At 37.6% G+C, this 24,640-nt stretch overlaps 1 protein-coding gene across 1 annotated transcript; it reads left to right on the top strand.

Annotated features, from left to right (window-relative positions):
• CDR2L (cerebellar degeneration related protein 2 like) lies at positions 1-23,279 on the top strand (the record flags this gene model as incomplete). Its single annotated transcript, XM_083352387.1, has 5 exons — positions 1-79; positions 15,315-15,427; positions 16,812-16,960; positions 18,752-18,916; positions 22,394-23,279. The coding sequence occupies 5 exons, from the start codon at positions 1-3 to the stop codon at positions 23,277-23,279; spliced, it is 1,392 nt and encodes a 463-aa protein (XP_083208513.1).
• Positions 23,280-24,640: the final 1,361 nt, after the last annotated feature.

The raw sequence follows: 24,640 nt of genomic DNA, 5'->3' as shown, positions 1-24,640 counted from the left end.
ATGCTTAGCGCCGACAGGATGGATGAGTTTCAGAGTGAGGAGGAGGAACCGTGGTACGATCAGCAAGACTTGGAACAAGGTAAGGAAATGTAAAAACACGAGCACCCCAGCGAGGGTTACACTTCGCACAGGGGACGGCCTGAGTCGTGACCCAGCAGGTCCGGACAAAAGCAGAAGGAAGCTAGAATTTTTTTTTAAAAAAAAGGAAGCTTCTCATCTCTTTTTCTGGAAGCCCTCTTCTGCAGCATCTCACGGGGAGTTTAAAGTCGCCAAATGGCACGTGTAGCCGTTCACAGTGTGCCCTGGGGACAATTTCAAATTAAAATGCCTCTGTAGACCCAGAGGAAGATTTGCTTTGCACTTGTTATTCTGTTAGGCTAAAACTGATTTAGATTTCTAGGGCTCATAGAGTTTATCCCCTGCAGAAACTCTTAAAACACTTGGGTGGTTTATGTCCAATTAGTTTACTCATCCTGCTAAATTTTCTTAGTTTTAGTGGAGTCAATTGTAGACTGTTGTAGGTCAGAGATATCTAACCAAGAATAATCCGATTTTCAATTGCAAACGATCCAACAGTATATGAGCCGACATTTTAAAAAGAGATAATTTGTAAAATGCAGCAAAATGTTACATTGTGTGATTCCAGCAGTATTTTTCAATGAGTCACAGCAAATTCTGCACATCATTTTGCTGAGACATAAAAGTTTTCCCAATTTGGGGAACGTCACATGGAATTTGAAAATTAATAAGTATTTAGACTTTTAACTTTTTACAGCATTACTAAATTCTGGCTTGGTATTTATCTAATTCATATTAGATACCATTATTATTATGGTTGGGTGCACACTCAGCCAGATGTTTAAACTGGCATTTTTATTGACCTATCTAGTCCTTCTTAAGGGCCTGGGATAGACAGATGTTGTTTGACCCTAATAAAAGTATCATCTCAGGATTATTATTACTACATTTCCTAAAGGACTCCTTAGGAAAAAAATGTTTACAATATTGATAAGAAATTAAATGCATTTTTAATCAAGTGCCGTATGCTGCCCAGAGTAACTTTCATGTGAGATGGACATCTATACAAATTAAATAAATAAATAAACAAACAAACTTTTAACTTTGCATTAATTGCTGATAAAGTTGTCTTTATTATGGAGAAAGGTCATCTTTTAGGACTTTTGTGTCCCACTAATTTAAGCATATCCTAAACTTTTCTACTAAAACACTGAATCTTAAATATAGTCCAATATGACCTTATTCAAGAATTATCATTTGTTCCATGTCGTTTGCATACATTCAAGATCCTAAAAGGAAAGATAAAATTTTATCCTCCAAGAAACTTGATTAAGGTAAGAATACATGAATGAAGATAGATAGATAGACAGACAGACAGACAGACAGATAGATAGATAGATAGATAGGTCTGTTTCTTGAGTCAGCAGCAGTAAATCTGTTCTACAGCAGTGAGACAACCAAGAGTTTTGCTTGATGACATGAATGGAAACTTGCAGTACCATGCTCTAATAATTCTGCATTATAATTTGAATAAGAAGTAAGATTGTGTTTGTATGGTACTATTTGGACAGCTAGCACATCTTTAAATGTCAAAGTTAATATGTATTGAGCTATAGCTAAAGTGGTTAAGTTGGGAATATGCATTCAGCCTTAGTGCAAAGTCAGATACACAGGTTTACACTATTATCTTGTAGGAGTATCATGGCAGCACATCAGGTTGCTAAACTGTAAAAATTAATGACAAACAAGTTTCAAAAAAGTAGTGTTAATAAGTAAGTACTAGAAATACAAATAAGTTCCTTAAAGTCAGTCTCAGTTCTTGGTGATTCCATGGAAATGTTCATAAATATTGAAAACCACATGGAAGTATATTACAAACCGTTTTTTCCCCAGGATTTTCATTTTATGGTCTAATCCACAGGCTTGATATGTTACGATGGTCTGCTAAGCAACTGTGAGGCAGGAACAATTTTGCTTAACTTTTTGATAGCCAAGGAACCAATGCAAAAAACTGTTGGGATTACATGGTATGATTGCATGATGCACAAAGCTGTCATGTATTAAGACTATTGTACTACATGGAGCTGCATTGAACCTAGCTAAGACTCTGAAACATTGATACTCATTGTAGTGTCATCATTTTGGGTTGGGAAGTGTGGAGACTGGTATGATGCAATATGGTTATTAGATATGTAATATAAAGGGAGTCTAAATGCTGTCTTCCTGAAGGAAAAGCAAAATTTGGCAGGTTCTCTGCTCTTCAGATTAAATACTTTCACTGCTAAAAGCAAAATACTTTAAGAACAATGGTTGTTTTGTGAACTCAGGATATATTACTGCTGCTTTCCTAGTTCAGTTAATGATTTGTAGAATATAAATGCTTTTCATAAATAACAGTATTTTAATTAGAAGCTAACCTAAAGGGCTATACATACACTAACCACCCCTTATTGTAGTGAATTATATCTGGTGCCAAAAGTATATATAATATTTACAGTATGACACTTGTTTGCATTTTCTTTGTTTCTTAAACTACTGTAGTTTGAATATTCTTGTGATTGTCCCAATGAGTTAGATTACATGTAATACCAATCTTTATGCTACTTTTTATTTTTCTGCTTTCGTTAATTGTATTATTTTCCTAAAAGTATTTGGTATGTACACTTACTTTCCACTTGATCTTTCCTGTAGCTGACTGGACAGTTAAAAATTTGATATGAAAAAAATAAATTATAATTTGATAGTTGATGCAAAAAGCAGAAGACTGCAGTTTCATCTTAAAATTTCAGTTCTGTTAGTCAAAATAATGAAAACATTTCTTTCTCAAGCTCTTGAAAGGTTAGATGGATGGTATCATACCAAAAAACTTTCCCAAATAGATGACCTTCAAATGTGTTGTAATGTGATTTGAATTATCTCCAACTAGCAGGATCAAAAAATTCTGTAGGTTCTAAGTTTGGAAGAAATTGGCATTTAAGACTAATGTAATTCCAATACAGTTCCACAAAGCCTCCAAAAGATATTACTCTAAAAGATATCTTGAATGCAAGAGGAAAGGGATATTACATAAGGAGAAATCCCATGAACTGTCTGAATTAACTATAGTCAACAGCAAAATATCCTGAGAGATGAAAACATTCAGAATAAGAATCATTTTCTGCGGCTTTCCCCAGTTTTTCCATTCTCTGATTTTGCAGATGTGTATTCCATAGACAAGGGACGCGGTGGCTCAGTGGGTTAGGACGCTGAGCTTGTCGATCAGAAGGTCGGCACTTTGGCGGGTTGAATCCTGAGTGCCGCGTAACAGTGAGCGCCTGTTACTCGTCCCAGCTTCTGCCAACCTAGCAGTTTGAAAGCACGTAAAAATGCAAGTAGAAAAATAGGGACCACTACGGTGGGAAGGTAACAGCGTTCCGTGCACCTTTGGCGTCTAGTCATGCCGGCCATATGACCACGGAGGCGTCCTCGGACAAGCGCTGGCTCTTCGGCTTTGAAACGGAGATGAGCACTGGCCCCTAGAGTCGGAAACGACTAGCACACATGTGCGGGGGAACCTTTACCTTTACCTTATTCCATATTACTCATTGATTTTTAGGCAATGGGCATGTGAACTAATTCTTTGCATAGGATTAGATTCTTTTCAGATTTAAATCTAGTGAATACTGGTAATGAAGGATAAACAAAAATGGACTTATTTTGTTTCTACCAGTAAAAACCTCCCTTTTCTTTATACTGTTCTTCCTTCATTGTTAAAAAGCAGCTGTAACAGCAGATGTAAACTACCAATAATTATTTGTTGTGCATCCATCCAAACACAAACAACAGCCTGTAGTTTGTTGAAATGTATGTATTTGGTTTAATCATTCCTCCCATTCCTATTTGCTGAAGAAAGGCATTCTGGGATCAAAGTATTGCTGCTTGCTCCTTTCAGGAAGTACTATGATTAGAATGCATGAACGGGGGAAGAACTACGGAGGGAAGTGGCGACAGTGAGCTGTGTTTCTGTCAGCCAGAAGGTGATGATGTGGCTCTTCTGACATAATCCAGCAGGCTTTCCAAGGAATGTTTGCTAAGAATTGTCAGGGGAAAAGAGAATTAGGAAATTTAACTGTGAAGAATCAAAGAACATTTTCTAAACCTTTGTATCTTGCCTGCCTCACAATTAATGCCTCTTTAAAATGAATTGCAGTTGGATGCAAAAAAAACAACAACACTTGGCTCTTGCTAGGATTTGATAGTTGCGTTCAAGAACATGACACACACATCTCCTTTTGTAATCTATTTCTATATATTGCATCCCGCTCAGTGCCAGCCACTTTTGAAGACTTGGTGTGCTTTGTTTCCCAATCAATTCTCACAGCAACCTTGTGAAGTGGATTAGGCTGGCACAAAACAATTGTTCCAGATTTACCAGGACAACATACTTTAATTTCTTATAATTTCTTATACGTAATTGCATAGATTAGTTACCACAATTTAAATAAGATCTCCACAACTTACAGCCACACCAAGCAGCTTTATACGGCCAGCGAGCATTTCTTCAAAATCCAATAAACCCATTGCCACCAAAATTAATTGCGTTGTGGCAAAAAAAATATGTGAAGGCTCTGAATTATTTCTCTTATTTTTTCCCCAGGATGTTTTTGTTTCATTTGCTGAAAATAAAAAATATTTTGAAAGAGTAAACAAAAATTCCCACCAATGAAATACCATAAAACCAAATTACATACCGTATATGCTAGCTTTCTTTTCTCCCAGATATTTTCTATTCATTTATAATAGGAAAAGATTTAACTGGCTATCCAGGTCCTCCTGCCTTGTACATGAGGGAGAAGTAGGGCAGTGCTCCTCTCCAGCGCAAGAGTCAGGTACATTTCTGTGTAACCAGCTTGGGGAAGAAAAATTCCAAAGAGAGAATTTAGTCACTTGTGACTTTGTCTAGTGCAGGGGTCGGCAACCTTAAACTCTCAAAGAGCCACTTGGACCTGTTTCCCAGAGGAAAAAAAACACACTGGGAGCCGCAAAACCCGCGCACGCACACAAGGGGGGAAGCTTGATTGAAGAGTTTAATTAAAAAGAAATAGAGGTTGCTGTGCATGAGTTCTCTCCCTCTCTCTCTCTCTCTCTCTCTCTCTCTCTCTCTCTCTCTCTCTCTCTCCCTCCCTCTCTCTCCCACCCCCCTCTCTCTGATCTTCTGTTCACCTGGCAAGCGGCAAGCTGGCTTCACACGGTTCTTGGACAAGCTGACACACATTTTTATTGGGCTTGCTCTCCTGCCCTGCTTTCTGCTGCTTCCTGTTTCCTGTGGAGAACTTGTCAGCTTCTCAGAGAACAGCATGAGTTTTATACACACACACACACACACACACACACACACACAGAGAGAGAGAGAGAGAAGGGAAGTGCAAGTGCCTCTCTCTGTCTCTCTCTGCAAATGGCGGAGCACAACTGGGAGCCGCAGGAGAAGGCTGAAAGAGCCGCATGCGGCTCCAGAGCCGCGGGTTGCTGACCTGTGGTCTAGTGCTTATGCAAAATCCAGAGCACTTTTTCTAAATAACTTTTGATTTGTGCCCATCCTGTTCCACAAGCTTATCATTTTGGTTAACTCTGTCCTTCAACTTACTAGGCCTGGCTTTCCACTGGTGTTTCACTGGGGTAATTATATTTTTAGTAAACACACTTGTACAGATACTGGCCATTGCTTTTTAGTTGCTGAAAATCATATTGTTGCTTAAATGATTGTCTCCCAATTTGATGCCTTGATGTGATGGAGCAGATTCAGTGATTCCTACCTGAGAAGTATGAATGTTGAATTCTTAATCAAGATCACGTGAAATATTAGTATCGCTTTATAAAGCCTTAGTAAGATCACACCTGGAATATTGCATCCAGTTTTGGTCACCACATTACAGAAAAGATTATGAGACTTTGGAAAAAGTACAAAGAAGAGCAACTAAGATGATTAAAGGCCTGGAGATTAAAACATATGAAGAACGTTTGCAGGATTTGGGTTTGGCTAGTCTAGAGAAAAGAAGGACTAGGGGGGGTACATGATAGCAATATTCCAGTATTTGAGAGGCTACCGCAAAGAGGAGTGGGTCAATTTATTTTCCAAAGCACCAGAGGGCAGGATAAGAAACAACAAATGGAAACTAATCAAGGAGAGAAGCAATTAAGGAGAAACTTCCTAACCGTGAGGACAATTAACCAGCTTGCCTTCAGACATTGTGGGTGCTTCATTACTGGAGGTTTTTAAGAAGAGACGGACAGTCACTTGTTTGAAATGGTATAGGATCTCCTTCTTCAGCAGGGCGCTGGACTAGAAAAGGGCCCCCCAACCCCCAGTCCCTGGACAGGCACCGGGCCGTGGCGTGCCAAAAACCGGTTCTTGCAAACAAGCAAAGCCCCATCTGCGGGATGTAGGCAGTACATGAAACCATGCCCCCCCTCCCCCCGGTCTGCAGAAAAACCTCTCTCCATGGAACCAGTCCCTGATGCTCAAAAAGTTGGGGACTTCTGGACTGGAAGACCTCCAAGGTCCCTTCCAGCTCTATTCTGATTCTGATCTGTGTTTTCATTTTAAGTTGTGTGAAGCCATATTTTCTTCCATGAAACAGCTTTTAGATGAGTGCAAAATCTTTCAAAGTAAAAATGCTTCAAGCTTGAAATGGACTATTCTGACATCACAGAACACAATTCAGAAGTGATTCCAAGGTCAACAAAAGTTTTTCAGTCTTGAAATGGACCCATATTAAAATTAATTAGTTTGTTTAATTTGCTGTGGCCTTAAGCTATTGAAAGATTTGCAGACAGTTTTGAAAAGAGCAGGAATTTAACACCTCTGATTTTCACTGGATTTTAGTGATAAAAGTTCAGGGGAGTGCTACTTAAAAATATAGAAGGGCCATTTGGAAGACTCAGCTTGCCATTCCTAAATATTTCTACTGCTCAAATCTATGGATCACATTGTCTGATTGTAAATAAAGGTATGGTGAAGTAGCAGCATGAAATCTTGGCATAACCTTAAATCACAAATGTATTGGTGATTCTGGAAAATTAATGTTAGTCTATTGTTACAAAGACTACTGGGAGTTTATTATGCATTGAAAGCAGATTAAACAGTTTTTTCCAATTGAAAAAGCTTGTAGAATAAACCAGAAGCAGAAGTCAAAAAGCTAGACTACTTCACTTGAAATTTTTTTCCAGAAAAGTATGTTATTGGAGGTAAGGATTTCCTTACTCCTGGGTTAGTAAGGCCAAAATAAAGACTAATCTCTATTTAACAGGTTAGGTTAAGGGAACTGAAGTGAGAGAGATGTGAGGCAGTATTGGATTATGTATCATCTCAGTTTTATGCTTGGAACTCTGCTCATCACACATATGGTAGTAATCAAAATAAACTTAAAATGTTAATCAACAGAAGGAAAATTATTAGTAATAGAGATTTCAGAGAAGATACTAAAACAGTATTAGAAAAAATTCTTACTAGAGCTCAGCATTAATAAAAAGACTTTTATGAAGATCCTTTTGCAGTCTTTCTACTTTTTTAGGATAATAAGAATCATTTCTAAGAAAGTGGAAAGCCTGTTAAAGCAAAGAGGCTACTGGGTTTCAATATTTTAAATTTTCTCTTTGGAAATTAATTTAATGAGAAAATTATGAACACAGTTTAGGGTTATGAAGGATTTTATATTATGCATTGAACATGCATTTTTTTATCCTATTAGTAGAATGCAGGGGAAATGATTTCCTAAGACTTCTTTACAATTTATTTATTTATTTATTTTATTAGATTTATATACCGCCCCTCTCCAAGGACTCAGGGCGGTGTACAGGGCAAAAAACACAACACACAAGATATAAAAAAGATATAAAATCCAATCCCTCAGTCCAGGCCGGCCTGTTCAAACAACCAAGTCTTCAGGTCGCGGCGAAACGAGCGAAGGTCGGGAGCCATCCGAAGCTCAACTGGAAGCTGATTCCACAGGGCAGGCGCACCCACAGAGAATGCTCTCCCCCTGGGAGCCGCCAGTCGACATTCCCTGACCGACGGCACCCTGAGGAGGCCCTCTCTGTGGGAGCACACAGGGCAATGGGAAGTTAACGCCAGCAAGAGGTGCTCCCGTAAATAACCCGGACCCATGCCATTTAGGGCTTTATAGGTCATCACCAGCACCTTGAATCTCACTCGGAAGACAACTGGAAGCCAATGCAGCTCGCGGAGCAGAGGTGTTACATGGGAGTATCGGGAGACCCCCATCACAACTCGCGCAGCTGCATTCTGCACCAGCTGGAGCCTCCGAGTGGCATTCAAGGGCAGCCCCATGTAAGATCATGGAAGATTTCTCATGATCAAATATAATTGATATTGATTAAACTACAGAACCTATCATTGGCCCTGGAGGTAGGTTAGGGCCTCTCAGCCAAATCAGTAATACTGTAGTATTGTATAATTAATATGAGAGGCAGTGATCATTAAATGTATAGCAACTGAATAAATTATAATAAAAGATATGGAGGAAAGCCACTTTCTACTCATCAGATTTGTTCTAGAGAACAGAAGTGCTTAAAGATAATAAAGAGTACAGAAAAAGAACCCTGTCTTTGCTTAAGTCGTTAAAGAGATAATATTTGATTTACAAATGATAGAACGGTGAGACAATAAATTTGTAAAATAAATGTATATTAAATCTGGGAGGGAAGGAAAGTTGTTATGACAAAATTCAATAGTTTGGTTGCCTCGCAACTTCATAACCCACTAGGTATCATTTCTTTAATTTTCCTTTTAAAAATCTCTTGTCCTTCCCATTTGATTATTATCCTCAATTTATTTACATTACTTTTTTAGTTAATCTTTCCTGTGCCTCTGTTGTCTTTTGCTTTTCAGCTTTCTTGTGTTTTTAGTGTGTAGTAGTCAAACACCCATTTTGTTCCTTTTTGCTTTCTTTCTGTATTTCAGTATATTTTTGTTTGTCTCTTTTTTAATGTCACAGATTTCAATCTAATCATTAATTCTGTTTATTATATTTGCCACATCATCAAATGTGGTATCACTGAGTTATACTTTGTAGCTTTGGTTATTTTATTTGTTCTGTTAAGTTTGCTTTTTTTCAGAACAGTTATATTTAGCCCTAAGTCTGGTTTTTGACCAAATAGAGATTCTGTATCTTTGCTTGAACAATGCGTACTACGTTTTGATTTAGTTGTTATACATCCATTGATCTCCATGTGTATAGCCATCAATTATTGCTGGAAGAGGGAATTTGCTATAAATATTGATTTTTCTAGACAGAATGCCATTAGTCTGTCTCCTGATTTCATTTCATATACCAAGACCAAATCCAAATGTTGATTTCCTTCCAACTTTAGCACTCATTCTTCTCTAATTAGTGTATGCCAGACATGTCAAACACAAGGCCCGGGGGCCGGATGCGGCCCACGAAGTGGTTTCATGTGGCCCGCGAAGCCATCCTGGAAACAGTGAGGGAACAGCCCCCACTGCCTTGGCCCTGGCCCAGAGACCCTCCTTCTGCCAGAGACCCTCAGATCTGTCCCACTCCTGCCCGGGCCCCCATAGGCAGCCTTGATGCGAACGATGTAGAGCTGGCCACGCCCACCCAGTAGGCCATACGCACTCTAGCCACGCCCACCCAGTAGGCCACGCCCACCCTGGCCATACCCACCCGGCCCCCTGAGGGCAACTGCAATGCTGATGCGGCCCTCAATGAAATTGAGTTTGACACCCCTGGTGTATGCCTTTTAAAAATACGGGTGGTGTTGTGACACCAAGATGTACAAGTTGCCATAAAGATATTTAACTTCCTGTTTTTCCCCTATGTGAGTGGAGCATAGACTTAAATCCCTGTAATATTGATTTGCTTGGCTCAGACTTGAATGGAGATAGTTTAATTCTTTGTGGGGTGATAAATAATGACCTTTAATTACACATTGGAGAATTGTCATATAGAAAAATCATTATTAAAACTTTATTTAGTGTGCAGCTTAACTATTAGATAATGGTTAAAATAGATGGAATAAACATACAGTTGCAAGCTTTATTAACCACAATTAATTTATTTATGTTTTATTTAAGCTGCTCTAAAACTGAACTGAGTGTGACAAATGTGTCAGGTCATCCAGAGCTATTTCAGTAACCATGACAACTTGGTTCCTAGACTATTGCCATTTTGTTCCATTCTGAATTTATGAATTTTCAGTTCATGTTTTCTTACTGTGCTGCTATCTGCCTTCCTCATTCTTCTGACATAATATTGGATGTCTCTTTTGTAAAAATGCAAGCTGATAAAGCTACTTTACCAGATTTTACAAGTTCTAGTGATGAATAAATATTTATTCTGGAAGTGCCTAAATGATGTAGCAGTCCCTTTGTTTTACAGAAGTGCAATGATTTCCCCGAGGTCAGTTAGACAGTAAGTAAATAACAAAGAAGTCCAAGTGTGTTTTTTGAATTACATCTTATCTCCAATAGTTCCAAAAAATTTTCCAGATCAGTTCTCATTTATTGCTTCTATGGTTAAAAGTTCTGGTGGTCTCAGCTTCTATAATCATCTTAGTTCAATCTCTCTCTCTCTCTCTCTCTCTCTCTCTCTCTCTCTCTCTCTCTCTCTCTGTGTGTGTGTGTGTGAGTGTGTGTGTGTGTGAGAGAGAGAGAGAGAGAGATTGATTGTGTGTATGTGCACACACTCATATTCCTTTTCCATTTATTGTATTGTAATATTTTTGGTTTTCCACACTATATAACACACTAACTTACATAGTTATTTGTAAGCATAGCCTGTGAACTCAGACTTTATAAAACATGTTTAATGGCTTGGCAGGGTTCACAGAACATAGTAATAACAATTCCTTTAACAAACAATAACTAAAGCATATCTACTTTAGTATAATGTCTGAACCCAGCCAATAATATACCTGCAAAATCCCTGGATATTTTTAAAAAATTAATATATTAAAGAAGCAGGCCTTCAGTGATTCAGGACCTGGGTATATGCAATTTCTAACCATCCAATAGGATCTAGGGGTATTTAGAGACCCATTCTTGAGTGATTGCCGTCATCAGTGATCTCTCTTTTTTTTTTGTTTGCTTATTTTGATTTGTTTTCTGTGGCCTCTTTTCTTTGTGTTTCATCCAATGTTAAGTCAGCGCCAGCCCAATTAGATTTCAGGAGAAGCACTAAGACTAAAACTGCAACAACTTCAACAATTGCTAGTATTTTTCCTAAAGTGGATGATTGTGGCTGATGTCATTGTTGGTTTTTTTGCTTGGTGCATTAAAGGACAGTAAGATTTATTCTTATTGCCTTATGGATTTATTATTTCCATATTTATGTTTGTATTATTTGTAAATCATATACAGTCTTTTTGAAATTGTTGATCCAGTAATAAATTAATGAATATTTAAATAGTAGACATTTTAAAATGGAAACTTTACTTTCTTTCAATAAAGTATTACTCAGTTATAGAAAAAAACCTTAAATTATATTTTATCACAGTTTCTTTACTTTCATCTCTTCTAACGCCTACAAATAACATTGCTGGATTGGTTTTAAAATCCTGAAGTTAAAATCCTGGGTTTCCTAATCCACTTAATGTAACCCCAATCCCAGCAGATTAAATTAGATGCCATATGATGAATAGAGAGGGTTACGAGTGACGTAATCCTCAGAAATACAGGAAAAGCTCAATTCTTTTCTACCTTACTGAATCAGCATGAATACTAATACTAATACTAATACCTAGCAGTTAGCAATCAAATACTACCCTACAACAATATCCTTATTTTATTCATTTGATTTTCTGAAAAGAACAAAACAAAACCCAACTATAGCTATGCTTGGAAAAAAATGTCAAGCTATATTTCTCCTTGAAAGGCCTGAACCCCAAGAACAGGAAGGCATCGTGAGCAGAAGATTCTGCCAAGGGAAAATGGATCACAGGCTCCATCCACAGTGCTGTGATGCTTTTTCTTGTGGTCTCAGTGCAATTTAATTCTGACTTTGCTAGTGTATATATTGGATATTGTGAGATTGCAGAAGCCCAGAATTGCTTTCAAACTAGTACAAAGGCTTCATGTGGAAAGGCTCTTCGTTTGATATTTCTGTACCCTTTCATTTGAATTATTGCACTGTGTTGTATGTGGAATTCCATGTACAGATAGTTCAAAAAGTTCAGTTAATCCAAAGGAGAAGGTATTTCAAGGAGCCTATTCTCTTATGTATCTGCCTGGTTATTCTGTCTTCTTTAAAGTTATTTTTCTACATGGACCACTAAAGGGAGGGCTACTTTACAAGTTGTGTGTCTCTGTTTTGGAATCCTCTCCAATAACCACGTTAATGTATTTTCCATATCATGAAAGCTATTTTTCCTTCAGGGATTTCTGAATGTTTCAGCTTAATTTTAAGTACCTAGCCTGTACCAGGATAGTTGGATTTATATTTCCTGGCTAATTTATTTTTGTGTGTCATTATTTTTCAAGCAGGTTAATGTTAGAAAAATCAAGTGTTTTATGTAATGTTGTAATTTGGATGGAAACTTTGGTCATGGAATACAGCAGAAATATAAAAACTAATTAATACTGTTTCCATCTAACCCATTTTTGTTATGTTGTCAGTCTCCTGAGCACACTTAGAAAATTGGAGATGACTGTATATGTCTTTTTAGCAATAATTATCACTCCCTGTTAATGTTCTCCAGTCAAAGAGCACAATTGGCAGCCAGGGTTTTCACATATCATTATTGCAATTAACGTTAAGTTGGCTCTTAACAATTCATTCAGCGCTATAGTGCCAAAACTGGAGATCAGATTTCTGGCGAATAACCAACAGATAAAAGTTCAGGAATACCAAACTCCTAAACCAAGCTTTGGATGTTATATGGTGCTTCCTGAGAAGTCTTCGCCTTTAAAGGAAAATTAAGCAAAATTGACCTACTAATAATTTACCTTTGTTTTTGTACACCATTACCTCTTGTCTGCAATGTAGATGTTTATCACAATTCACCTTTCCTTTTTAATACCTGCACTGATTTTTTATCAATAGATTTAGTAGAGGCTAAATCTTTGTCTTCCTATATATGTCTTAAGAGCTATTAAAGGAAAGGCATGTTAATTCTGAAACCTGAACCATGCAAGTATGGGGAATGAAGCAGATGGAAAGAAGTGGGGCACCTTTCTCCTCCTTTTACTATAGCAACGGATTCCAAATACCGGTAATAGCTACCCAACACCAGTAGCTTGTTAAATTCAGAGAAACCCAAGTAAAAGGCAGTGATTCAATTAGCACCTCAGTGGTAGCACTGCCCCCTTCTACTTCCCACCAGGATGGGATAATTAAGACATTTCCTTATAGCCATATTGCCCTGAGAGAGTTGTCATTTAAATGGGCAGCTGCATTTGAAAGTCTCTGTGATGTTCCACCTGAGACAGCCAATACTCCAATCTTCTCTCATTGCATTGACAAAATGGTGATCAAACAGAAGTAAAGGCAGCTGGGAGGACTTGTTAAAATTGCTGATGAGGATAAGAAAGGGACAAAAAGGATTGGAGAGTTGTTGTACAAAACTATAAACCCAACTTTCCTAAGTGTTTTGTAAGCTACAAGACACTCTGGGTTAATAACCCAATATAGAAATGTAGAAAGCAGTCAAGGAAGCTATAGAACAGCATAAGAAAAAAAGATTAAAGCTTACTTTCTAGGCTGTACTTATATACCATCATATAACATGTTTGGTTTTGTTCTCATAATTATCAGGGCAGCATAGAATAGCAATTATTGCCAAAAACCAGGTCTACACATGAAGCTTCTAAATTACTGATTTATTGCTAAAGCCTATTCATAGGAATCTTCTCAGATTAACAGTTTATACCTGGACAGAATTAAATGCAGGTCAATAGCAATCAAGGGAGGTTAGACTTCATTCTTTTGTGGCTAGATAAGGATTCTAACTGCTGCCTCATTTAATTCCTCCCCCTAGCTCTGCCAGTCTCTCTCCTACAACTATAAAGGCATCAAATAAACACTTAACATATAAAAAGTCCAAGCAAATAGAATGCCTTTAAAATGAGTCAGTTCACATAACATTTGGAAATGCTAACTAGAACAATTGCATTTTGACCAAATAGCAAGATTATGAGAGAGGAAGTTGAATAAATCTCTTTAGAAATGGAACAACTATAGTTTGTCTGTGGCTATGTGTCCATGTGTCAGCCACCTGGCAAGAAGGAAGAATGGCAAATTGATTTCTTAAAGGGATGGGCCAAAAGTTCATAACTGTCAAAGACAATTGTTGGTTGTTTACTGTACATAATGAAGAATCTCACAAAAATTATATTAACTTGCCAGTGTGTTCCCAGATTAAGTCAAAGGAGGAGCTCACTTTTTAAAAACCCTTTACAGTATAGGCTGGACCCCACATATCTTCAGGTTCTTCTTTAGGAGGCTCTGAAGTAGTAGCATACTGCTATGATCATACTCTATTCCAGATGGCTTAGTATCAGCATAGTAGGATCATTTTGGATCCCTTGGAATGCATTGACATGTATTTATTTATAAAATTTATAGACTACCCATCTTACCTCAAGGTAAACTTGAATGCTTTTCCTGATGTTTTGTATCTTTCTGCAGAGGTCACAAGGTATGTTATAAAGCACATGTTGCTAGTTCTACTGTTCTAGTCATATCATTATTTTTCTTGTTACTGTGGAATTTATATGCCACTCTTCAGGACATCTTCTCTGAGCAGCTAAGAATTATAATATGAAATTAGGATAGCAGAAATACAATTAGCACTGCTGACTTGTAATTTCCACCAGAGCGAGATAATTAGAACAATTTGCCCTTCAGCTGAGCTGTGAAATAAATAAATCATAGGTAACCTTAAATCACTCATAAATATGTATGCTGAACCCAATAATAAAATATTTCTATCATGTGTAGGAAAAAAACTTGTTGGCGAGAAAATGATTCAATTATATAAGAGGCTTAAAAACACCTAGTCTGCAAGAATTAGGGACAAAATAAATGTGGCTTTTATCATAAGATTCTTTGGAATTAAAAGAATTATTATAATTAAAGAAGTTACTTTTTATCATGTAATGTCAGATGTGTAGTGATTTTACCTTTGAAGTTTGATACAGCTTTCAGTGGCATTAGCTGCTTTGGATCTTGAAAAAAATGGGTTAAGAATATTTAAACATGTCAACTTTACCAGCATTGCATATGGCATTCCAAATTACTTAGAGTAAAAAGGCCTTTATATATGTTTTGTCTGCTTTTTAGACTTGCACTTAGCAGCTGAATTAGGGAAGACACTTCTGGAGCGCAACAAGGAACTGGAAGATTCTCTGCAGCAAATGTACACCACTAATGAGGAACAAGTGCAAGAGATAGAGGTACTGTCAACAGAGACTGGGGAAGCACAAGCAAATGTTTAATTCAAATAACCCATTTATGCTGCAAGTGTACATTAAGCATTGCTAAAAAATATATGTAAATATTTGGGTAGAATTTAATTTAGGACAGACAAATCAGCAGCATCCACAAAGATGTATGATTAGGGAGGGGGTGAGAAGCACACATGAAAATTGCTGAAGCAAAGCTGGATTAAGCCCCAGAAGAACAGAGCAGAAGAGTTCCATGACAAAGTGTTCTGTCACTTGAGATGTGTTTGTTTTGTCACTATCCAGCGAAGCCCTCTGTCCCCCAGCTCATAAGCGTTCATCCTGAGCAGAAACTTTAATATGGGTTGTTTTGAGCTAGTACAGGTTCTCTATTTTACTTTTTTACCCAACAAAACAGAATTGTGTAAAGTGACGCTTCTCAACCTGAGCAACTTTAAGATGTGCTGGCTGGAGAATTCTAGGCGGTGAACGCCATACATCTTAAGATTACTGAGGTTGAGAAATGCTTGTGAAGAGACTCATAACTCTCTCTGTGGGATAATTCTCGATAAACAGGATAATTTGATGTGGGAAGAACCAATAAGAGAAAGATAGTGTTGAAAGTGATCATCCCTGATTGGAGAAACAGAAGGGGGCAAAAAGTCCCTCGTGTATCTGGGCGAGGAAATTGGGAAGCATCTCAGAATGCTTCTGACTGCTTCACCATAAGCCCCTCTGTCCTTTCTAGTCTCATGATGCAGAGTACTTTTTTAAAAGGGTGGAAAAAATTCCATAAGGCATTTTCTGCTGCTTTAAAGGGATTTAAATTGGAGTGTCTTACTTGATTATCTCATAAATGTATTTTTAAATTATATCTGTATAAAATGTAAGAGGCGGAGAAGTGAGGCTTTCAAGATTGAGGCCATCCCTTTGAAGTAGTTCAGTTCAGGAAACAGATTCCTCAAGAAAGATTGAAGATCGATTTTGTGAAGAAAACCTATAACGCAAGAATCCTGACTGCATTTTCCCTTCCCTCCATCTTACACCCCAGGGAGGGAGTTAAAGCAGAGTCAATTTGAGTTACTTTCTAATATTTTCTTCATTTCTTGGGCTTAAAATATGTTTTTGTAACTGTCGCCGACATAGTTTCTCCTAAGTCATCTCTCCACAGATTGTACTTTTTGTGTGAAAGAAAAGCTTATATTGTTTTTTTAAGATAGATTGTCCCATTTGCTCATTTTTATAATTGCCTAGGCTATCCTAAAATTGATGCTTGATTAGAGAGACATTTTTAGACATTTAAAAAGTTGCAGTTGATTTGCCTTCTGTTTAATTATGCTATTCTTAAAGAGGTTGGATTGGTTCGGCTGTACTTCTTTTTTGTTTTTCTTTACAGTATTTGACAAAACAGCTGGAAATGTTGCGGCATATGAATGAACAGCATGCTAAAGTTTATGAACAGCTGGATTTAACAGCACGGGATCTAGAATTGGCCAACCAGAAGCTTGTGCTAGAGAGTAAGGCATCGCAGCAGAAGATACAATGGTAATCATTTGACTGGTGGGTCTGATTGGTAGATTTAAGATTTTTTTGCTATCCTCAAAGGATCAGATTTTTTTCATTCATAGTCATGTACAGGAAAATACAACCCCTCTTGCCAAAGTTAATCGTAAAGTCAATTTTTTTAAGTCTACTGATGACCAAATGAGAAAATTAATATTAATCTATTGACACCTTTACACAGACATTGGCAATACCCCTCTTACCTCTGCAGCATGTCTTGCTGCATTTCCTGAATTTGCATATAGCTGGCTAGCTAGTCGATCGGGAAAAATGCAAAAATGGCAGTCAGTCAATATCCTTCCCCTGGATTTGCCATTTCTTCCCTGCATTTGCTTGGGGGCGGGGGGGGGAATGTTAAAATGCCTTGGGTTCAAGTGACAAGTGCGTCTTGAGGAGTGGGTAAGTGGAATAAAGTGGGGTTTCCCACGATTCTCCAGAGCAGTTACCTTGTAGTTTTTGCTATACAGACAGCTGAACAAAGGTAATTTATTCAGCTCACAAAGACTTTGAAAAGTCCCACCATACCGTGGGGCCCAGGGATATCATGTTTGTTTCAGGTATGTCAAAAATTGAAAGGTAGAGATTGCATTGCTGGCAGTTACCTAATAGTTGAAAGAGTATTCAGTTCTGAGTGAGGGGTTTTGTTTTCCAATCTTTAGAAAGATTAGCTATTGTATTTTGCAGCTTCTAAATGATAAAAACTGCTGATTTCAGAACTAATAGGAAATTTTGTAGTCCTATTCCCTCCTGAAAAAAAGGTATGCAAGGTAGCATTTGCCACTAACTGTAGTGACAGAGAGATACACAAACATGTTCTCTTTTGAGAACACCTGTTACAAATAAAAATATAGTTAGCCAGCTCCCTATGAGGAAAGAATTATATTAGATGGGCATGTGAATGGATGACTTCTCTCTTACCCCATATGTTGTTTTGGACTTATATCATTGCCCCAGAGCTGTTGTACATTCTGTTTCCTGAAGGGGAGTTTAAAAGTGTTTCCGAATGAAAAATTCTGACACACAATTCCCACTGGAAAACACTATTGATTGAGTCCTCTATACCATCTCATATTTCCAGGGTAGGATTTGTAGGATGGAAAAAGAAAATATACTGAAATGGAGGAAGGATGTGTGAGAAGGTTCAGTTCATAACATTTATTTATTTATTTGATTGATTGATTGATTGATTTTATATACCGCCCTATTCCCGAAGGACTCAGGGTGGTTTACAGGGTGAGTTAAAACAATACAAATAGGTACACTTTAAAATAGAATTAAATAAGACTAGCCCACAATTAAACAAATTAAAATTTAAATTATTAAAAATTAAATTAAATTAAAATTAAAATTAAATTAAATGATATAATAGCAACTTTGATGATTTAGTACTTCTGGAAAAAATAGGCAGATAGAAACATAGTTATTCTTTGATTTATGCTTCTTTAAATATTTGGGGAAAGCATACATAATTAATATTGAGGGAGAAAAGAAACAGAGAAAAGTTGACAGCACAGTCAGCTGGTTCAGTCAGAGCTTACCTCCCTGAGAATGTGATTGCAATTTACAGGCCAGAATTGTTGAAGTGTAAAATTTTAGTTGAAGGGCACATATATATATTCTGCAGAGATGGTGTTGCAGATAATTATAGCTTTGAGGAAAGCATAGGTGTACGAGTAGTATAACCATTTTTTCATGTTATGTCTGTATTTTATTCTTTATAATTTAGTGCTCAGCTTTTTGTTTCTTTTCCATCAATCCTAAATTTATTTACAGCCTGACAGAAACTATTGAAGGACTGCAAAATCAAGTTGACGAGCTACAAAAACAAGTAGAAGAACTGCAGAGCTTAGACCAGCTGCGTGTCCGCCGGGAAAAAAGAGAAAGGCGTCGAACGATCCACACATTTCCTTGTCTCAAGGAACTATGCTCAAGTCCTAGGTATTTTGGGCAGGAGAAATAGTACTTCATTTTTGTTAAATATCTCTGCTTGGCCAACTGTTTATAGAGGAAGCAGATGATACAACAGTGTATCTTAACTTTGTGTGGACCTTTACATCTGTCTTCTTCCTTCCCAACTGTTTGCTCAATAATTGTGGAAATAGTTGTTTCCCAGTTTTGGAGCCATTCACAGTATTCTCAAATCTCCCTTTGTTATATTAGGAATCAAGGCATCATTTAACTGAATCAAGGCTTGGGATTTTCTGCACTATCCCTTGAGGCAACTGAACTTCAGCTTGAGATAAAACAAAGCTGAAGTTCATTTCTTTTTCCGAAACAAACAATTGGCATTTGAAATGAAAACAAGTGCACTTGCCATGTGCTGGGTCAGCAATGCAGAACAGAGACTTTAGATTAGTTTATGTAATATCTCCCTAATTTATGCAAATAGAAGCGGCTGTTTTGAAATAGGCTACACCAGGGGTGTCAAACTGCCGGCCCGCGGGCCAGATGCATCATCTGGAAGCCACGCCCACCGGCAGTGGCAAAACCGTTCTGATACGTTGCGCGACGTCACATAACATCGTGAGTTTGACATGTCTGGGCTACACTGTTCCAGTGATTGTTTCATCTAATGCCAGCAGTGCCAAATGGATGAAAATAATTACTTCAAGAAGTTACTGTCCTCTGTATCAGTTTAAAGCAGGGGTTTTAAACTGCCGGCCCATAGGCCGGACACGTCACAAGGAAACCGCGCCCACCCCATTGCCGGCAATGGGGAAAAAGCTCCAATACATTGCGCGACGTCATGTGATGTCGCGAGTTTGACATGTCTGGCTTAAAGCATTCCTCACCATTAGCTTAGTATTAGTTTTAGTGCACATTACGCATTCAGAGCACTGACTGAGTTCCTCTCACACTTGAAACTCCTCCATTTGACACAGAATAATAAGAATATACACATTTCTACACGCTTTACTTCATTACCAGCTGAAGGTCAGAGATCTCATTCATCATCAATACTAATCACAATTCAGTTGCCTTTGAAAGATTTTTTTGGTGTCCCATCTGGTTCTAGCAGAAACATTATTCATGCAGTTCTGACAAACATAATTACTGTTGTCTTTAGGTTCTAAAATAATTCTAGACAAAATCTTTTAAGTATCCATGTAAAAATATCCTTATCACACCTTTGATATGTTTTATCCAAGGTCTCCTAAGGCTATGTATAACATTATAAAATTTGCATTTTAAAGATAACTGATTTATAACAATTAAGGGGGATTTCACTGCCCTCTTTCTAGTCCATATATGAATGAGGCGTGGGGGAGTCTGGTATTGCTCACTCCCTTCCCATCCACAAGCTTTTTTCAATTAATAACTGTACCACAGGTTGTTTTTTAGGAGTCAAGGAAGAATATATGTTGAATTAAGCCAAATATGATTTTCTCAGCATTTCTTTTATATCCATCCTCCCACTAACTGGACAGATTCAAAGGCACCTGAAGACAGAATTTCAAAGGGGAATTGGCCAGTCCCCATGGATATACTTATTTATTTTGTGTCTCCCCATTGTCAAATCAGTATACCAGTTTTTTGTGGGGTTTGACAGCACATCAGAAAATCAACAAGGTTCAAGGAGTATTGCCAGAATTCTCTGTTAGATCTGATGTGATATAGTTAAATATTGTACAGTATCCAGGACACACAAGGAACATAGTGTCCTTTTGATTATTGAAGACTGAAATAATTATTCTTCAAATTATGCTTATTCTCTATCCAATTCTTTATGGAACAGCTTAAATCCATATCACATTCCTTCCTATTTAACTCCTCCTCTCTCCTTGTCTTTTTCAACACAGTTGAAATTTATATTCTAAAATGTAATAATCTATAGAGATGGCACTATATAAAGGAAAAGCAAGTTAACATCATGGGGTATATTCCTGTAGTCTGCTACCAAATGTACTATATTAATTTCCTTTAGGAATTAAATTAAACATTACCTGATATTAACTGAATACTGGTTCAAGTTTAAATTTCACAATATTTCCATGCATTAAGAGTCTTAATAAAAAGTCACAGTCCAGTATTCTGTCTTTTGTTCATTATCCAACTCTTCTCAAGATTTAAAAATACCACAAGAATTATTGGTATATAGGTGTTGGATTAGGACCATGGAGATCCACATTCAAGTCCACCTTTAGCCATGGAAAATTTGAGCCAGTCCCTCTTTCTTCAATCCTACCTATCCCACCAGTGTTGGTTGAGGGAACAAAATTAAAGAAATCCTTGTATAAGCTGCTTTGAACTCCTGCAGAAAAGTCAGACATAAATTTAGCTGATAAATAAAATCTGGGCTTTCTCTTTGTCGCATTTCTGGACCATCTTTAAAAATCTGGACTCTTGGTCTGAAATTTCATGAGTTGCTCAGTAAGCATCCAAGCTGTATGAAACTTAGGGTAATGGGGGAAATGAATAAGGTTCTTTCACATCTTCATTTTAGTACTGTATTGATAATGATCCACCTGCCAGTAAGGATCAGTGTACTTCCATTATAATCAAAATGGAATAGTAGCTCTTATTACTACAGAAATACACTATATTGAGAAGTAAGGGTCTCAGTCACTTCAGGGTATAGCACAATTCTGTTTTAACACTAGGGGTTCTAGGCAACCCAACTGGAAGAAAGGTGTAGATTTATAGAAGTAATTTTGTAGCATTTCACTCTTCCTGTGCAAGTTAAAACTGGTATTTGAACAAGAAAGACATAAGATTTTCGATATCAGCTGCTGTCAGGAATCATTTGTATGACTTCAGAAAGTATATTAATAGCACCCACCACCACCATCTCAAATGAGAATACTGGCATTCAACGTAGAAAGAGTCTCAATATCTACCGCATCTACTGTATCTACTGTAAATAGTCCTTAGGACCAGAATTTTAATGCTAATCAAGGTGATTATTAGGTGAGTCATGTCTGATTTTATATCCTTTTTTGTCATGCTTGTTAAGCAAATCACTGCAGTTGTTAAATGAATCCAGCTTCCCCCATTGACTTTGCTTGTTGGAAGCCAGCTGGGAAGGGCACAAATGATGATCACATGACCCTAAGATGCTGCGACCATCATAAATATATACTGGTTGCCAAGCACCCAAATTTTGATTATGTACCCTTGGGATGCTATGGTGATTATAAATACAAGAGCCAGTGTAAGTCATTTTTTTTCAGTGCTGTTCTAACTTCAAATGATCACTAAACAAATGGTTCTAAGTCAAGGACTGTCTGTATACAGATTTACTTTTTGAATCTTGGATATGTGATAAACAGAATTTTGGTAAGATTACATTTTTATCCAGAGTTATCCTATGTGGCTATCCAGAAGTGTCCTACTAGACACTTCACAAGAATGATAATGCTGTCTACCTGTGGTTCCTGTGTTAATTTGCTAACTATATTATCCTTTTAATATTAGATATGAGGATGCATTCCAAATCCACAGCTCTTCAATGGAGTTCAGCCAGATGCCCTTGGAACGAGAGAATGAGCGACTGCAAGCAATGGTCAATTCTCTCCGGTCCCAAGTTAATCAGGAGAAGCAGCGAAAAGAGAGGGTGGAGAGAGAGTATACATCAGTCATCCAGGAGTACTCAGACCTTGAGCAACGAGTTTGTGAGATGGAAAGCTGCAAACTGCGCATTAAAGAATTGGAAACTGAATTATTGGAACTCCAGCAGATGAAACAAGTCAAGAAGTATCTCCTCAGTAGAGAGGATAACCTGTCAGAAACACTTCTGGAGCCATTAAACAATGCTCCTGAAGCCGACTACATAGACCTTTCTGAGGAAGATGGGAGGAAAAATCATGAATCCTCCATGGCAGCTTCTCCGAACCATCCTGTCCGGAAAAGCTGTAGCGACACAGCTCTTAATGCCATTGTAACCAAGGATGCTGTGAGCCGCCATGAAGGTAATTATACACTCCATGCCAACAATGTACGGAAAAGGGGAATGTCAATCCTGAGGGAAGTGGATGAGCAATACCATGCCCTGCTGGAAAAGTATGAGGAGCTTCTCAGCAAGTGCCGTCAGCATAAGGACAGCGTACGCCATGCCGGTGTACAGACCTCTCGGCCCATCTCCCGTGACAGCTCCTTTAGAGACTTCCGGGGGGAGGGTTATGAGCTGGAAGAGCTCAAAACAATGGAGAAGAGTTTTAGCAAACATGTGGAAGCTGTAGACAAACGACTAGAGCAGAGTCAGCCAGAATATAAAGCTCTGTTTAAGGAAATCTTCTCTCGAATCCAGAAGACGAAAGCAGATATCAATGCCACCAAGGTGAAAAAGAAGACTAGCAAGTGAATCTTCCCTATTCACCTGCACCTTCAGCCTCATATTCTTTTTAGCCCAGGAAAAATTGCCTAGCTTTCTGCCTTTGTGCTCTGGAAGCTTCTTATATTGATAGCTTGCACAGAAAGGGAGCCTGCTGGAGTGCCTGAAAAACAGCAAGAATCCAAGTCATATTCTTTAAGTTGGTACTCCAAAATGTCTGGCTCCCTGAATCTGCTGCAAAATCTATATGTTGTAGTTGTAGTTGGTATCAAAGATTTTATGAGGATTTCTTCACATCATGCAGCAGCCAGAATGCGTAAATAGGAAATCAGGCCAACTAACCACAGCTTCATTTGTTGCCACAGCCACTGTTCACTTTTCTGCATGGAACATAGGATCAAGATTAGATTTCTGACTGACATGGAGTGTCCCAAAATATAATTTTTTAAAAAAATAATTTCCAAAAGCAACTCATGAAATGCAACCTTTCCTCTATACTGTAGTTCCATTTTGTTTCTTTCCATAAAGAACGCATGGAATCAGACCCATCATCAGTGAGACTTTTAAATGGACTTCTCCCTTTTCTGAAGGGGAATGTGTTCTTCCTGTTTAAGCCATTATTTTATTGGTCAGATTTTTCAATATTTACAATGCAAGTTCATTGCAACTGGAAAAACTTGAAGAGAAAAGTCAGCGATTAATGTCTTCATCAGACATACCTAATTGTTCTGATCATCTAACATCTAACCAAGTAAACATAGGACGTATATTTCCTCCAGTATTTATTTCAGTAAGTTGTCATTCTGGGATTTTCCAGAAGTCAAACAAATAAGTGCTATTACTGACTTGGGGAGAGAGCTCCATCTTTAGTTAGTGTTGGTTTTTGAAGCCTGCTCCTAAGATAATTTGCATGCCTTGCAAAACCTGAATAGGGGTGATTTATGCATCACATATTTATACACAAAGCTTTCTCTCTCCAGTCTCAGGAATCATCACTATCCATTTCATTGAAATTAAATATTGGGCTGTTTTAGATACACCATAATAAATGATAGGATTTCCTGCACATGATGCTTACCAGTATTACATTTCAATAGTGTTTAGGGTACACATACATAAGATTATTGACTTAGCAAGCAGTACAATACTTGAAAAAATGTTGTGGGTCCTTTTGGATATATATCTGAATAAAATCCAAAGTCGTCGTCGTTTCTTTGGAATTATGATAACATAAAATATTTTAATGTGCCGTTATTATTATGTTCAGCATATTACCTTCTTGTTCTTTCATCTTTAAACACTGTTGTGTGATTTTTCATACCATGATCCTCAGACAATATTATTTAGTGGTCAATATTGCCAAGTTTCATCAAGGAAATGGAGGCTTACAG

The sequence above is a fragment of the Vipera ursinii genome (assembly GCF_947247035.1).
Source record: "Vipera ursinii genome assembly, chromosome: 2".
NCBI lineage: Eukaryota > Metazoa > Chordata > Lepidosauria > Squamata > Viperidae > Vipera > Vipera ursinii.
This window is presented reverse-complemented; position numbering and strand designations above follow the sequence as displayed.